The sequence below is a fragment of the Lemur catta genome, chromosome 17 (genome assembly GCF_020740605.2).
Source record: "Lemur catta isolate mLemCat1 chromosome 17, mLemCat1.pri, whole genome shotgun sequence".
Lineage (NCBI taxonomy): Eukaryota > Metazoa > Chordata > Mammalia > Primates > Lemuridae > Lemur > Lemur catta.
Genome location: NC_059144.1, coordinates 21,409,813 through 21,424,055, shown reverse-complemented (window position 1 = coordinate 21,424,055; position 14,243 = coordinate 21,409,813). Strand labels below are relative to the sequence as shown.

Sequence of the window (14,243 nt, the reverse complement as noted above, 5' to 3'; positions counted from 1 at the left end):
ACATAATTTTACATAAAAATAAGATTATGTTGTCTTACAATCTATTTTTTCCTGCCCAATGTCATAAAAATCTTTTTTGTCAATTATTAAATTATACATCATTTTTAATGGCTGTCTTGTATTCCACAGTATAGATATATCATAATATATTTAAATAATTTTTCTGTATCTTACTATCTTCACCTCTAAAATAGATATATAATTGAACCTATGTCATAAGAGTTTTAAAGATTTTACAAGATAAGACATGTAAAGAGCATAGAATAGTATTTCACACAAACTAAATACTCAACTCTTAGCCATCGCTATTATTTATTACTATTATTGATAGACATTTAAGTTATTTCTACTTCTTTGCTATTTATAACCAATGGTTAGAAGAATCATTTTAAATATATTTTTTGGACACTGGTCCAATTATATCTGCAAATTCCTATACATGAAATTCCTATTAGTCAAAAGGTATTGCAAAACTGTGCATGGTTGAGTCAACTGATGCTTTCATTAACTTTCTTGGATTACCCACTTCCCCTATTATCAAGCTTTTAAATCTTTTCCACTACAAATCAAAAATTGGTATTTTTAAAATTATTATTGACACTAAACATCTTTTTCTGTGTTTACTAGCTAGTTGTCAATGGTCTGTTCCTATGTTTTACTCATTTTTCTATTGAAGTGTTTTTCCCCCTTGCTTTTAGTTGATTATCTAATATTGTTTATATTCTCCAATGTTTTTATTTTTATTTTTTTGAGACAGAGTCTTGCTCTGTTGTCCAGGCTAGAGTGCTGTGGCATCAGCCTAGCTCACAGCAACCTCAAACTCCTGGGCTCAAGCCATCTTCCTGCCTCAGCCTCCTGAGTAGCTGGGACTACAGGTGCGCGCCACCACACCTGGCTAATTTTTATATTTTTAGTTGTCTGGCTAATTTCTTTTTATTTTTCGTAGAGACAGGGTCTTGCTGTTGCTCAGGCTGGTCTCAAGCTCCTGGGCTCAAGCAATCCTCCTGCCTCAGCCTCCCAGAGTGTTAGGATTACAGGTGTGAGCCACCACATCCGGCCTCCAATGGTTTTTAATGAGAGCAGTTGTTAAGGTATGGCTGGCATGAGTTCTGGGGTGGGTCGAAAGACCTTTATATAACCTTAAAAAAATCCAGCTCTGCTTTTTTCTATCAGTGTCACCTTTGGTAAGTTACTTAACACCTTTGCACCTCACACATATCATCTGCAAAAAGTGTGGAGTATAACAACTAATTTCAGGGTTCTTGTGAAGCTGTATTCCACACGAGGAAAGGGACCCTGTACCATATGTTTGGTTTTGTCAAATAAAACAAAATCTGGACCGAGAGAGAGAGAGAGAGAAAGAGAGATTTTAATTAGAAAAAAGGACTACTGCAATAGGGAAAAAGCTCCAACCTCAGATATATGCAAGCAGCTCAAAATCAAACAGAACAAAGGTTCTTTTATAAGGTAAAGGGATGTCTCTAGAAAAAATGTGAAAATCAGCCAAGTGTGGTGGCGCATGCCTGTAGTCCCAGCTACCTAGGAGGCTGAGGCAGGAGGATTTCTTGAGCCCAGGAGTTTGAGGTTGCAGTGAGCTATTGGTGAGAGAGGGAGACCCTATCTCAAAAAAAAAAAAAAAAAAAAAGAAAAGAAAAAGAAGAAGATAAGGAAGGGACAAGCAGAAATAAGTAGAATTTTTGGAGGGGAACCTGGACAAACAAGGGAAAATGAGCAGTTAAGTCCAACAGGACAGTGTCCCTCTGTGGTCAGCCGGTCCCCAGGAGAAGCTGATCAGGGGTGGGGGTGGGGGTGGGAGCATAGTCCACTTTTTTAGAGCAAGCAAGAACTCAGGGGTCTGTAAGGAAAAGAGGGTGGGCTGGGGAACCTGTGGCCTTGAGGCCGCATGTGACCTTCTGGTTAGTTGAGTGCAGCCTTTCGACTGAATCCAAATTTTACAAAACAAATCCTTTTATTAAAAGGGATGCATCAGAGGAAGATGAAGCTTTTCTTGCCTGCTTTGGTGCTTAATAAAGAACAGTCCTGACACCAGAAGGCTGTAGGTTCCCCACCCCAAAGACATGAGCAATTGGGAACACTTGTTCAGTTTTTACCAATTGAAGGCCCATAGGGTTCAAGAGAACACAGATCATTACGGAGGCTGATGAGTTAATCTACAGAATACCACTGAAATAGAGAGCCAACAACATAGCCAATCACATTTGGAAACAAAATATAAAACTACTTCACCCCACCAGTTGTTAGACAAAGAAAAAAATCCATCCCTGCAGTGGAGGAAAACAAAAAGTAGAAAGGGAAAAAGAGAAGCACCATTTCCCATACCCATTCAAGCTATCTTTAGATCCTGAACCACTAAAGTTCCTCCTACCCAGGCTTCAACCTAGGCAAACAGGGCTCCACCCTACAAATGCAAAAGTTTACTGAATTTGCAAGTCACATCCACCAAATAACCACCTTCCTATTAAACATCTCGGAGGACAATGAGGCAAGGCTTAAGTCTCACGCCCAACACAAAAAGTTGAGTAGACTTGAAGTGGACGGATGCTCGAACATGAACCAGTAAGTGTTGGTTAAAACTCAACCTATACCTTTCCCCTTGGCATGTGGCCAAACTGTGGAAAGCTGGGGATTCAGTGGTCAAGTGAACCCCAGCGTTCAGATTTAGGAGGGGTAACTGCTTTTAAAGAGCAAGACGTGACCATCAGTTAGCTTTGCAAGTACTGCCAACACACACTTATTAAGCGCTACTGAGATGCTAAGGGAGGCAGCGGGAGTTCAGAGATTAAGCAAGTGCCTTCCACCTTAGGAAAACCCCAAGTTCAGGGAGGAACCGAAACTTAAAAGTGCCAGAACATCCTTTCATGTGGCAAGTGTTCAAGGAGCTGCGGTTAGCAGACAGGGGTCTCTGGAGGCTGGTGAGCCTGAATGACAGACAGCATGCCTCTGACCGAGGTCTGGGAAAAAACCTTCCAACTAAAAAAAAAAAAAAAAAGTTGGGGGGGGGGGTACCCGAGTCTCGCCTGTCCAGCGCTGGGGCGACAAATTCCTGAAGAAACCCACCAGAGTAAGATCCAAATCTACACTTGTCCCTCCCAGGTTCCCAGAACCTGCTCCCTTCCCACGGATCCCCTACCCCAGGCGCCCCCATTTCTCCTGCCTCCGCCCCGGGGGATACCCCTTCTGGGTGCCTCCCGCGTCAGGTCTCCCTTCCCCGCCTCGGGCCCCTCCTCCGGAGGGCTCGCCGCCTCAGGTCGTCCCCACACAGCGCCCCCCACCGCGGTCGGCCCTTCTGGGTGCCTCCGCGCCAGTCTCCCTTCCCGGCTTTAGGTCCCCTGGCGTGGAGCCCTCCCCCAGCGCGCCTCTCCTCAGGTCCGGCCGGCCCCCGCCGCTGGTCGCCATCCCGCGCCCCTCAGCCCCTCTACCTCGGAAGTTCTTCAGCAGCCCGGGCTCCTTGAAGCCACTGCGCTGTAGAAAGCAGCACACCTGCTCCGGGCCCCACGTCTTGTGGTCGGGGTGGAGTTCCAGGCCCGGGGACCTGCCTGCCGCTGCGGAAGGAGTGCTCGGTGGGGTTCTTGGGCTGCCATCGTGTCGGGGCCGCTTAGAGGGCTGCTCGGACTCGGCTCGCTGCATGACTGCACTGGGCAGCCGGCACAGCGCAGTCAAGCACCGCGGCGCCCAGCCGGCGCGCAGGCGCTCTGACAGCCTGGCGCGGACAGCGAGTCCGCTCAGCATTGCCGACCTACTGTCCTCCTGCGCAGGCGCACTGACAGCTCAGCCCTTGGGGCCAGGCAGCCTCGGGGCATCTAGCCTTCAGGCTCCCTGCGCAGGCGCAATGGCAGTCCAGTCGCCCTCATCTGCCTCCGGACCGAACGTGAAAGGGCGTGGCTAGAGGCTGCGCAAAAAAGGGCAGGGGCGGGGGAAGAGGGCGCCTGGGATCACACTCGCGAATAGGGGCACGTCTGGTTAATTGAGGGTATCCACCTCCAAATGAGTACGCCAGGCCTGCTCCTGGCCAGTTTTCAGATGCCCCAAACTTAAAAGAATCCTAAAAGGCCATCAGGCTGCCGGCACCTTCCAGTGAAGAGAAAAATGGGCAAGAGGCTGAACTAGAAGACCCTGGAATGATTGAGGGTGTCTTTTTGCATTTCACAAGTTCCACGGTGTTGCTGGCCAACTAAGGGCCCTGGGGATACTTGTCTTCAGGTTTCCACACACAGGAGCAGACTTCAGACTCCTTTCCAACTGGAGACAGATTCCTGGAAAGAAGAATCCTCAACCCCTCTTTCCATCCCACCTCCCTTCATACTGGCCCAGAGGAAGGGAGGTGGCCAGTATGATTACTTAAAATGTACTTTCGAGTATTTTTACTAACTGGTGGTAACAACAGTGAAAATGGTGGGCACTTTCCTCTCACTTAGCCACTCTGGGACAGGGCCCAAACTTCCCTATAAATACTGGTCCATGCAATTGACTGGTAAAAGGACAACCACTACTACTAATAAAGCCAATACACCTTCCCAGCAACCAACCCACAGACCTATCTAGGGGATAAAGGGTGAATGAGGCAGATTAGCTTATCATCAAGCGGTATGACCTAGTGGTCTATTGGTGAGGCAAACTATTCCTAGCAAATAGCGGTTTACAGTGTGCCAGGCACTGTTCCAAGGGTTTTACAAATATTAATTTATTTAATTATCACAATAACCTTAGGATGTAGGAAACAGGCACAAAGAGAAAAGTAATTTGCCCAAGGTCCCACAGCTAGCAAATAAAGAAGCCTAGATTCAACCCCAGGAAACGTAGCCTGGCTTCAAAGTCCATGCTCTTAATAACTTGCCAACCATTCCTTGTTAAAGGGGGGTATGATAGAAAATTATTTTCTATTAGTTAACCCAAAATTTTCAATTGCTCCCTCTTTTCAGAGACCTCTGAGGGAAAGTATAAAGAGGTGTTCCATCTGCACAGAAGGCCAGGCTCAGAAAAACATAACCTTAAGCATGAGAATACTTTCTGAAAAGAACTGACGGTTGCCAAGACTTGTGAAACTGAAACAAGGGAGTAAAAATGACAACAAATAGAAAATGACAACAAATATGAACGACTTATATCTCAAGTCAGAAATGGCTGATTTGAAAACTTGTGTTTATAAGACTTGTGAGAAAACCTGCCCCAATAGCATGGTTTCCTATGGTGATATAAGCGGGGTTTTTAGTTTAATCAATTGAGTTGTTCAAAATAGTTGCCTTTTTTTTTTTTTTTTTTTTGAGACAGAGTCTCACTCTGTTGCCCGGGCTAGAGTGCCATGGCATCATCACGGCTCACAGCAACCTCAAACTCCTGGGCTCAGGCAATCCTCCTGCCTCAACCTTCCGAGTAGCTGGGTATCTGAGAATTCAAATTCAGGCTTAGGTGATTTGGGGCAGGTGTCTTAATCTCTCTAAGCCTCGGTTTCTTCTTCCGTGAAATGAGTTTAACAGTCCCTATTACCTACTGCTATTAGGAGCCTTATTTATTTTTTTTATTTAGAGATAGTCTCACTCTGTTGCCCAGGCTAGAGTGCCATGGGGTCAGCCTAGCTCACAGCAACCTCAAACTCCTGGGCTCAAGCAATCCTCCCGCCTCAGCCTCCCGAGTAGCTGGGACTACAGGTATGCACCGCCATGCCCGGCTAATTTTTTATATATATATATATTTTTAGTTGTCCAGCTAATTTCTTTCTATTTTTTTAGTAGAGACAGGGTCTTGCTCTTGCTCAGGCTGGTCTCGAACTCCTGAGCTCAAATGATCCACCTGTCTCGGCCTCCCAGAGTGCTAAGATTACAGGTGTGAGCCACCACGCCTGGCCAGCAGTTGCTTTTAAAAACTCTTATTTTCTATATTTTATTTGTTAAAGAGTATAATTTAATGCCATATTTATTATTTTCCCCCATAACCCCCTACTTTCTAGGGGCCTTTGATCTTGTCCTAGGTGGTTGGTTACTTGCTCAAGGTCTTACGGCTGGTCAGTGACAGAGTCAGGATTCAAAGGCAGTCTACCTGACTCCAAAGTATAGGCTCTTTCCAATTTGCCGCTTCATTTACTCCACTTAACAGTCCTGGTGGTCCTTTTCCATTGTCATTCCACAGCATGGGAAGTAGCATCCACCAGACACAGGCCCTGGGCTGTGGCCATAGTGAAAGAAACGACTGCTCAAGTTCTCTTCTTCTAAAGTCAGTCTCACCTGGTTAGAATTAGAAAAAACCATGAGATCAACTAATTTTAGGCCTACTGCCTGATGATCTTGAATACTCCCAGAAATTCTTCCCTGACCTTCTCCATCTGCTTTCCCCCTAGCCAGCCAAGTTGGGCAATTTCTTTCTAGCCTTGTGATTTTCACATCTATTCACAGCTTCCTCTTCAACCAGTGTTGTTGGTTCTCAATGCCAGCTACCACCACCCTCTGGTTCTTTGTTTTACTTCCTCTTCATCCTTTACTGAACTTAGACATTCTTTTTTTCATCTGCCCAAATCCCAAAGTGAAGCCAAAATTCTTTAAAAAAAAAATTGTTTTTCTTGTCTGTTAAAAATAATGCTCAAGAAAGAAAACTTGGGAAACAAATACACAAAATATATACACACATATAGTGCCAAAGATAACCTTCTAGTGTGTTCTCTCTCAGTCTTTTTCTGTTCATATATGCAGAAACTTATCTCCCGGTCTGAAAATTCTTTGAAAAAAAGAGATCCTGAATTATAATAGTTACCTAATATGAGTCAGACATTCTACTTGTGCTTTACTTTAGATCCATAATTTCTAATCTGCATAACAACCTCATTAAATAGGTATTATACTAGTTAGGCTTATTTGTTTCTAAATACATTCATTCATTCATTAAATATTAACATTTACTGGGTACTTACTATTTGCCTGGCACTGCTCTAGGCACCTCAAGGCATTGATTCTAGGCATCAATGAATAAAATATGACAAAAATCCTGTCCTAGTGAAATTTATATTCTAGCAGAGGGGAGCCTGTCAATGAGCAGTAATGTAAATAACAATAATAAACTTATGTTATATGTTAGAAGTTATTGGTATGGAAAAAAATAGAGCAGGGTAAGAGATTAGGAGTAGAAGAAGATAGGGTCACCATTTTAGATAGGGTGGCCAGGATAGACCTTTGTAGAAGGTGACATTTGAGCAGAGACTCAAAGGAGATTGAAGGAGTCAGCTATGCAGGGTCTGCAGGAAAAGCATTCCGGATAGCGGAAACAACGCTGCAAAGGCCCTGAAGCAGAAGTATGCCTGGAGTTGAGAAGCAGCAAGGAGGCCACGTGGATGAGGCATAGTGAGTAAAAAGGGAAGCAGTGAGAGATAAGGTCAAAGAAGGTACCAACTATGGGGACTATAGGCTGTAAGCAGCCCTTAGGTCCCATCCTTACAGATCCACAGGTCGAGGTGAGAGAAAGCCTCTGCTCCTCCAGTTCCAACAGAAAATTGTAGGGAATTGTAACAGGTCCAGACTACATCCATTCCTGGATCAGCAGCTTGTGGACAAGGTTAAAAAATGATTAACGCAATCGGGTCACATGTTTACCCTTTGGGTCAGAGGGCAAGGTCTAGTCCCAGGAGGAAGAGAATCAGTTTTGGACTGAAGGAGCTTAAGAAATTTCACCCCAAAATATGACTGCTTGCTATAAAGAGTATTTTGAATTAAAGGCCTTGGAAAGGGTTTTCCATCTCTCTGCATAAACCAGATTGATTGACTCATGAAAAAGAAAGAGTGACTTCCTTTCCCTCCCTGTTATCTCAGTATAGTGCAGGAAAGAAGATCAAGAATGCAACCAGACCTGGACCAAATAATTTTTTTTTTTTTAGGCAGAGTCTCACTCTGTCTTGGTGGTAGAGTGTGGTGGCATCATCATAGCTCACAGCAACTTCAAACTCCTGGGCTGAAGTGGTCCTCCTGCCTCAGCCTCCTGAGTAGCTGGGACTGCAGGCTAATTTTTTTTATTTTAGTAGAGACAGGGTCTCGCTCTTGCTCAGTCTGGTCTTGAACTCCTGAGCTCAAGTGATCCTCCTGCCTCGGCCTCCCAGGGCCACCCATCCAGGCCCCATATAATTTTAAACATAACACCTATCACTTGGGTTAATTTACAAGTCAATCTGTTTGCCCCCATCCATTCATTTTCCCAAGTATCTATTCATCCTCCCTAGCAACCCTTTATTGCCCCTAAACAGAATTACCTATGTTCCTCATCTCCCGGTCCCCTCTAAAAAGGAGGGTATAAAAATTTCTGGACCTCACTGGGTAATAACTCTGTGATTCTCCCCATGCACATGGTAAATAAATCTCTTTCTCTTATTAATGTGCCTTAATTGTGAGTTGATCTTTCCGCGAACTTTTGGGGGAAAGGGGAAGTTCCCCCTCACTCCCCCAGGACAAAGACCCCAGGTATTATTATACCCATTTAACAGATAAGGAAACGAAGCTTAGAGAGGTAAAAAGTCAGAGTTATACACATGTTTTAAGTGCTCTGGGTTGCACATAGATCTGCCTTGAAAACCATTTTTCTATTTTGCATCTTAATCCGAATGCGAGATCTATTGCTTACAAGCTGTTGCTGGGAGAGAGGCCATCTCATCCTACAGTGTAGTGTGGCTCCTTGTGAGTGGCTCAGTGTTTGGGTGGGAGTGACCATATATTTGGGGTTCGGGATGCTCAAACACATAAAGGAGAGGCCAGACTTCCCTTAGGGGACTGGGGTATCCCAGGGTAAAAATAACTCATGGATTCTTTTAAAACTCATCACTATGAGCCAGTTACAACTCATATTTCAAACACAGTCATGATTTCTAAATTCAAATGGTAGTTGCATCAGCCAATCTTATTCCAACATAGATTTGCTTGAGAGCCCCTAAGTTATAACAAAAGGGGAATTTGCCATTTTTGCGGGTATCCTAAAACCATTAGAAGAGCTTTATGAAGAAGCAGACACTGTAGACAGACCTCAAATCTCTGATGAGAATACTCAGCCATCTGATCAACCAACCAAAAAGTCCATCCCATCCTATCTTTGTATTTCCAACTGCATGAGCCAATAAATTTCCTTAGTTTTTAATCCAGTGTAAATTGAATTTTCTTGTGTGTGTGTGTGTGTGTGTGTGTGCGTTTTTTGAATTTTTGGATTTTTTTTTTCTCCTTGGTAACTAAAAGCATCCCTGAAATGCTTTGCAACTCCAAAATCTGACACTCAGCTCCAGAAATCCAGTGTAATCTGGCTGATTTTCCCCTTGCAGTGATGCTTATATCCAGCCCAGTCTAGTCCAATTCCTCATCATCTCACGTCCTACTGTCTCTAGTGAATACCACTGTCAGCCAAGTTCACAAAGATCTTTTTCTCTAAGAAATTCTTTGTTGCTCACTGAATGGAACTACAGTATTACAGACTGAATTGTGGCACACCCTCTGCCCCAAACACAATTCCTGTATTGAAACCCCAACCCCCAGTGTGACTGTATATGGAGACAGAGCATTTAAGGAGGTAATTAAGGTTAAATGAGATCATCAGCGTGGGACTCTAATCTGATAGGACTGGTGTCCTTTTTTTTTTTTTTTTTTTGTAGAAATGGCATCTCACAGCAGCACAATTCACAATTGCAAAGATGTGGAAACAACCCAAGTGCCCATCAACATGAGTGGATTAATAAAATGTGGTATATGGATACCATGGAGTACTACTCAGCTATAAGAAACAATGGTGGTATAGCACCTCTTGTATTTTCCTGGATAGAACTGGAACCTATTCTACTAAGTGAAGTATCCCAAGGATGGAAAAATAAGCACCACATGTACTCACCATCAAATTGGTTTCACTGATCATCAACTAAGAGCACATTTAGGAATAACATTAATTGAGTATCAGGCAGATGTTGGGGCGGGGGAGGGGATGGGTGCATACATACATAATGAGTGCGATGCGCACCATCTAGGGGATGGACACATTTGAAGCTATGATTGGGGGGCATGGGCAATATACATAACGTAAACTTTTGCACCCCCATAATATGTTGAAATAAAAAAAAAAGAAAAAGAAATGGCATCTCACTATGTTACCCAAGCTGGTCTTGAACATCTGGGCTCAAGCGATCCTCCCACCGTGGCTTGCCAAAGTGCTGGGATTACAGGAGTGAGCCACTATGTCCACCCCTACTGGTGTCCTTATAAAGAGATGTCAGAGATCTCTCTTGCTTATACACAGAGAAAAGGTCATATGAGGACACAGCTGTCTACAAACCAGGAAGAGAGGCCTCACTAGAAACCAGCCCTATTGGCACCTTGATCTTAGACTTGCAGCCTCCAGAATTGGTAGAAAATACTTTCCTGTTGTTTAAGCCATCTAATGTATTATGTGGTATTTTGTTATGGCAGTCCTAACAGTCTAAAACACATGGCTACCATGTTTGTATTATGCAATGTCCACTCCTGAGTTGATGACTTAACATTGGATATTTTGACTTAGTGGGTCCCAACCTTGGGGCCCCAGGCTTCTGAGGGGTTATGGAACTGGTTTTACCAGGAGCCCTGCATCTTTAAGGATATCATGCAAAGTGAAGCCTCACACATACTTATCTATTTCTCTACCCTAAGTGTGCCATTATCATTAACAAAATACAGATTGATTCAAGTGTTAAGGAAGCCTTCCATCATTTTTTGACATACCTTTCTCAAAGTGAAATAGCTTTTTTGCATATTGATCCTTATCTTGACCCCTCTCAAGGCAGTCCGACACCACTCCTGTGCTTGGGACTTGTTAATCCCAGGAAAAATTGTTTCAGAATTTTGCTAATTTCTTAAAAATCAGTAACTTGGGTGGGACTGGAAGATTGGTCTTTGAAGCTGCAATTTCTGTAACAAACATATTATTTACCCATATTATGAGTTAAAGTAGAGCAATAAACAGTAACATTTAAGATGGTTTTATTCACATTTTTTACAAGACTGAGAACACCTTAATTATTCATATTAAAGAGAAGTATAATTTGCATTTGGGGTGGCTGCAGGGAAGTGAAGTTTCCTCCATCTATCCCATGCTCTGAGTACCAGCGAGAAAACCGGCACTAGACTCTGGGGAAGAGAGCAGTCTTCCTTTAAGGAAAGACCTTTTTCCTTCAGCAAGTGGTTAAGGTGGCACTGAGCCTTCAGGATGAGGGCGGAAGCTGGTGCTAAGTCTTTTGAGGTGGGAAGCTTAGGGAAGTCACAGTAAAGGTGAGGAGTTGGGGGCTCCCAGGAGGCGATTTGGGGCATGGGTTTGAAAGACAAGGAATAAAGAGAGTCAATAAGATTGAGTGAAGGGAGAAAACCGTCAATGGAACTGAATGAGTTTAGGAAATTTCATCCCAAAATATGACTTCTTGGTATAAAGAGTATTTTGAATTAAAAGCCCTTCAGAGATAAAAAGGCATTGGAAGGGGCTTTCTGCATAAACCAGAAGTGACAGATCAAAAGAACAATTGACTTCCCTTCCCCTCCCCATTATCTCAGTATATTGCAGGAAAAAAAAAAACAAAAACTAAAAACAATCAAGAGTGCAGCCAGACCTGGCCCAAATTATTTTAAATACAATATCTGTCTCTCAGGTTAATTTAATTTGCTAAGAGACTCATTTACAAGTCAATCTGTTTTCCCCATCCATTCATCCTCCCTAGCAACAATTTGTTGCCCCTAAACAGAATTACCTATATTGCTCATCTCCCCCTCCCCTCTAAAAGACATTTATAAAAATATCTGGTTCCCACTGGGTACTGAGTAATCACCCTGTGATTCTCCCCATGTGCATGGTAAATAAACTTCTCTCTCTCATATCTGCCTTAATTGTAAATTGATCTTTCATTGGTGGAGAGGGCAAGTTTCCCTAGCCCCTACATAATACATTACCTACCCCAAAAAAATGTTTGTTGTGATTGTTTTTTTGTTTTTGAGACAGAGTCTCACTCTGTTGCCCGGGCTAGAGTGAGTGCCGTGGCGTCAGCCTAGCTCACAGCAACCTCAAACTCCTGGGCTCAAGCAATCCTTCTGCCTCAGCCTCCTGAGTAGCTGGGATTACAGGCATGCGCCACCATGCCCAGCTAATTTTTTCTATATAGATTTTTAGCTGTCCAAATCATTTCTTTCTATTTTTAGTAGAGACGGGATCTTGCTCCTCCTCAGGCTGCTCTCGAACTCCTGAGCTCAAACAATCCGCCCGCCTCAGCCTCCCAGAGTGCTAGGATTACAGGCGTGAGCCACCGCGCCTGGCCTGTTGTGATTTTTTTGATAAAAATCTTTCCACAAGCTGAGTTTCTCATGTGTGTGATTGTCGGGCATCGGGCCCCACAACCAGGGTTGGAGACAGTGCGTCGCGGAGGAATAAAGAAAGACAGTTAATGAATGAAAGAAAGAGTGGGGTCAGGGGACTCAAGGCTTCTCCAGACCAAGAGCCTTGAGCTCAGCTCCTCACTCATATTTATTTCTCTTAACAAAACAATCTTATCAATCAAGCTAAAGTTTAAGAAATTTTTCTTATACAAAAGCAGGTGCTGTAAGTTTCCATTCTGATAGTAATCAAAAACAAGAAATCATTAAACCATAAAGAAGGACATACGTCATGCATGTGATCTTAAGAGAATACAGTAAAGATTTATATTTTCCAGTAACACATTCTTCTTAACAAAGCTATTGATCTAGGAGAAGCTATTTCTAGCCTTCAATTGAACTAACTCATTAACTGTGAGCCACAAGCCAAGCCTGCCTTTCATCCAGCTGGACATTTCATTAAGCAGTCCCAGGGCGGCCTTCTGCCCCAGAGTGAGCTGTTGCTTTCAACATCTGCCTCACGACATATACTGACCTTTAGAAAAGCGGCTGGTCTTGTGCTCAAGTTCTTATCTATGCTCTCTTACGCTAGCTATGTTCAGTGGTGGTCTCAGCTGTTCTCGATCACTGCAACATGTGATAGGGGTAGGAAGGAAGATTTGCTCTGAAATAGAGATAACAAATGAGGATGCTTCCCAGAGGAAAGGAAGACAAAGAAGCTTGAGAAAGAAAGAAGACAGCCTGGGACTTCCCAGAATACTGGACATATTTACAGAAAGCTGAGTCAGTCCAAGGTTAATATGGAAAGACATGGTATAGTGTACCAATTAAAAATTGGCTTGTAGTCCACCAACAGAAGAATGGATAAACAAAATGTGGTATATACATATAATGGAATATTATTCAGCCTTAAAAAGTGAGGAAATTCTGACACATGCTACAACATGGATGCTAAGTGAAATTAAGCCAGTCATAAAAAGACAAATAATGTATGCTTTCATTTATAGGTATCTAACATAGTCAGACTCAGCTGGATTCAGTAGCTCACACCTGTAATCCCAGCACTTTTGTAAGCTAAGGCAGGAAGATCGCTTGAGGCCAGGAATTTGAGACTAGCCTGGGCAACATAGCGAGATACCGAGATACTGTCTATACAAACAATAAAATAAAAAAAAATTAGTGGGGCATGGTGATGCCTGCCTGTAGTCCTAGCTACTTGGGAGGCTGAGGCAGGAAGATTGCTTGAGCCCAGGAGTTCGAGGATGAAGTGAGCTATGATCAAGCCACTACTGTACTACAGCCTGGGTGACAGAGTGAGACTGTGTCTCTAAAAAATTAAAAAAGAACAAGAAGGAAAAAAAAAAAAAAAAGAAAAGAAAATGCTTAATCCATATGACATAATTATTATATAAAACTATATAAAGCATCCTCCTTCAATTCATTAATTTAACAAATACCAAGCACATATTTCATCTATGCATCAGTCTACACTCTGGGAAAACCACATTAAAAAAAGTACCACGTACATGGAGCTCATATTCTAGTGCCACATTCAGCTAATACATGAGTAGATTATAAGTGTCAGGAAGGAAAATAAAACAGGGTAGGTAAGGAAATAGAAAAGGTTGGGTTGGTCTAGGAAGTGTTGTGACCTGACACTTGAGCAGAGACTCAAATGGAGTGAGGAAGCCTATGTAGTACTTCATTACGTGATGAAATAGCTGTAGTATTTTAACAATCTTGTATCATAATGTTATAGATTAAATAATGCCTGATTCCTAACTTTGCAAACATTAGACTCACTAGACAAAATTTATACCAAATGCCAACATCTGAAATAAATCCAACCAAAACCACCTTTTATCTTTCCTTGTTTAGTAATAAAATAAA

General features: G+C 42.9%; 1 protein-coding gene and 1 long non-coding RNA gene across 3 annotated transcripts in view; both read right to left on the bottom strand.

Moving 5' to 3' along the window:
- Positions 1–3,819, bottom strand: part of SAMHD1 (SAM and HD domain containing deoxynucleoside triphosphate triphosphohydrolase 1) — a 46,457-nt gene extending 42,638 nt beyond the window's left edge. Inside the window, exon 1 of one of the 2 annotated variants that reach the window (XM_045528630.1) lies at positions 3,441–3,819. In XM_045528630.1, coding sequence (XP_045384586.1) covers positions 3,441–3,750 — 310 coding nt within the window. In that variant the 5' untranslated portion in view covers positions 3,751–3,819. The remainder of the gene's footprint in view (positions 1–3,440) is intronic. The other variant, XM_045528631.1, reaches the window with a different exon arrangement.
- Positions 3,820–5,868: 2,049 nt separating this feature from the next.
- Positions 5,869–7,546, bottom strand: LOC123622368. The gene is made up of 2 exons (XR_006729484.1): positions 7,441–7,546; positions 5,869–6,239 (listed from the first exon to the last, which is right to left on the bottom strand). It is a non-coding gene; the product is annotated as an uncharacterized LOC123622368 (long non-coding RNA).
- Positions 7,547–14,243: the final 6,697 nt, after the last annotated feature.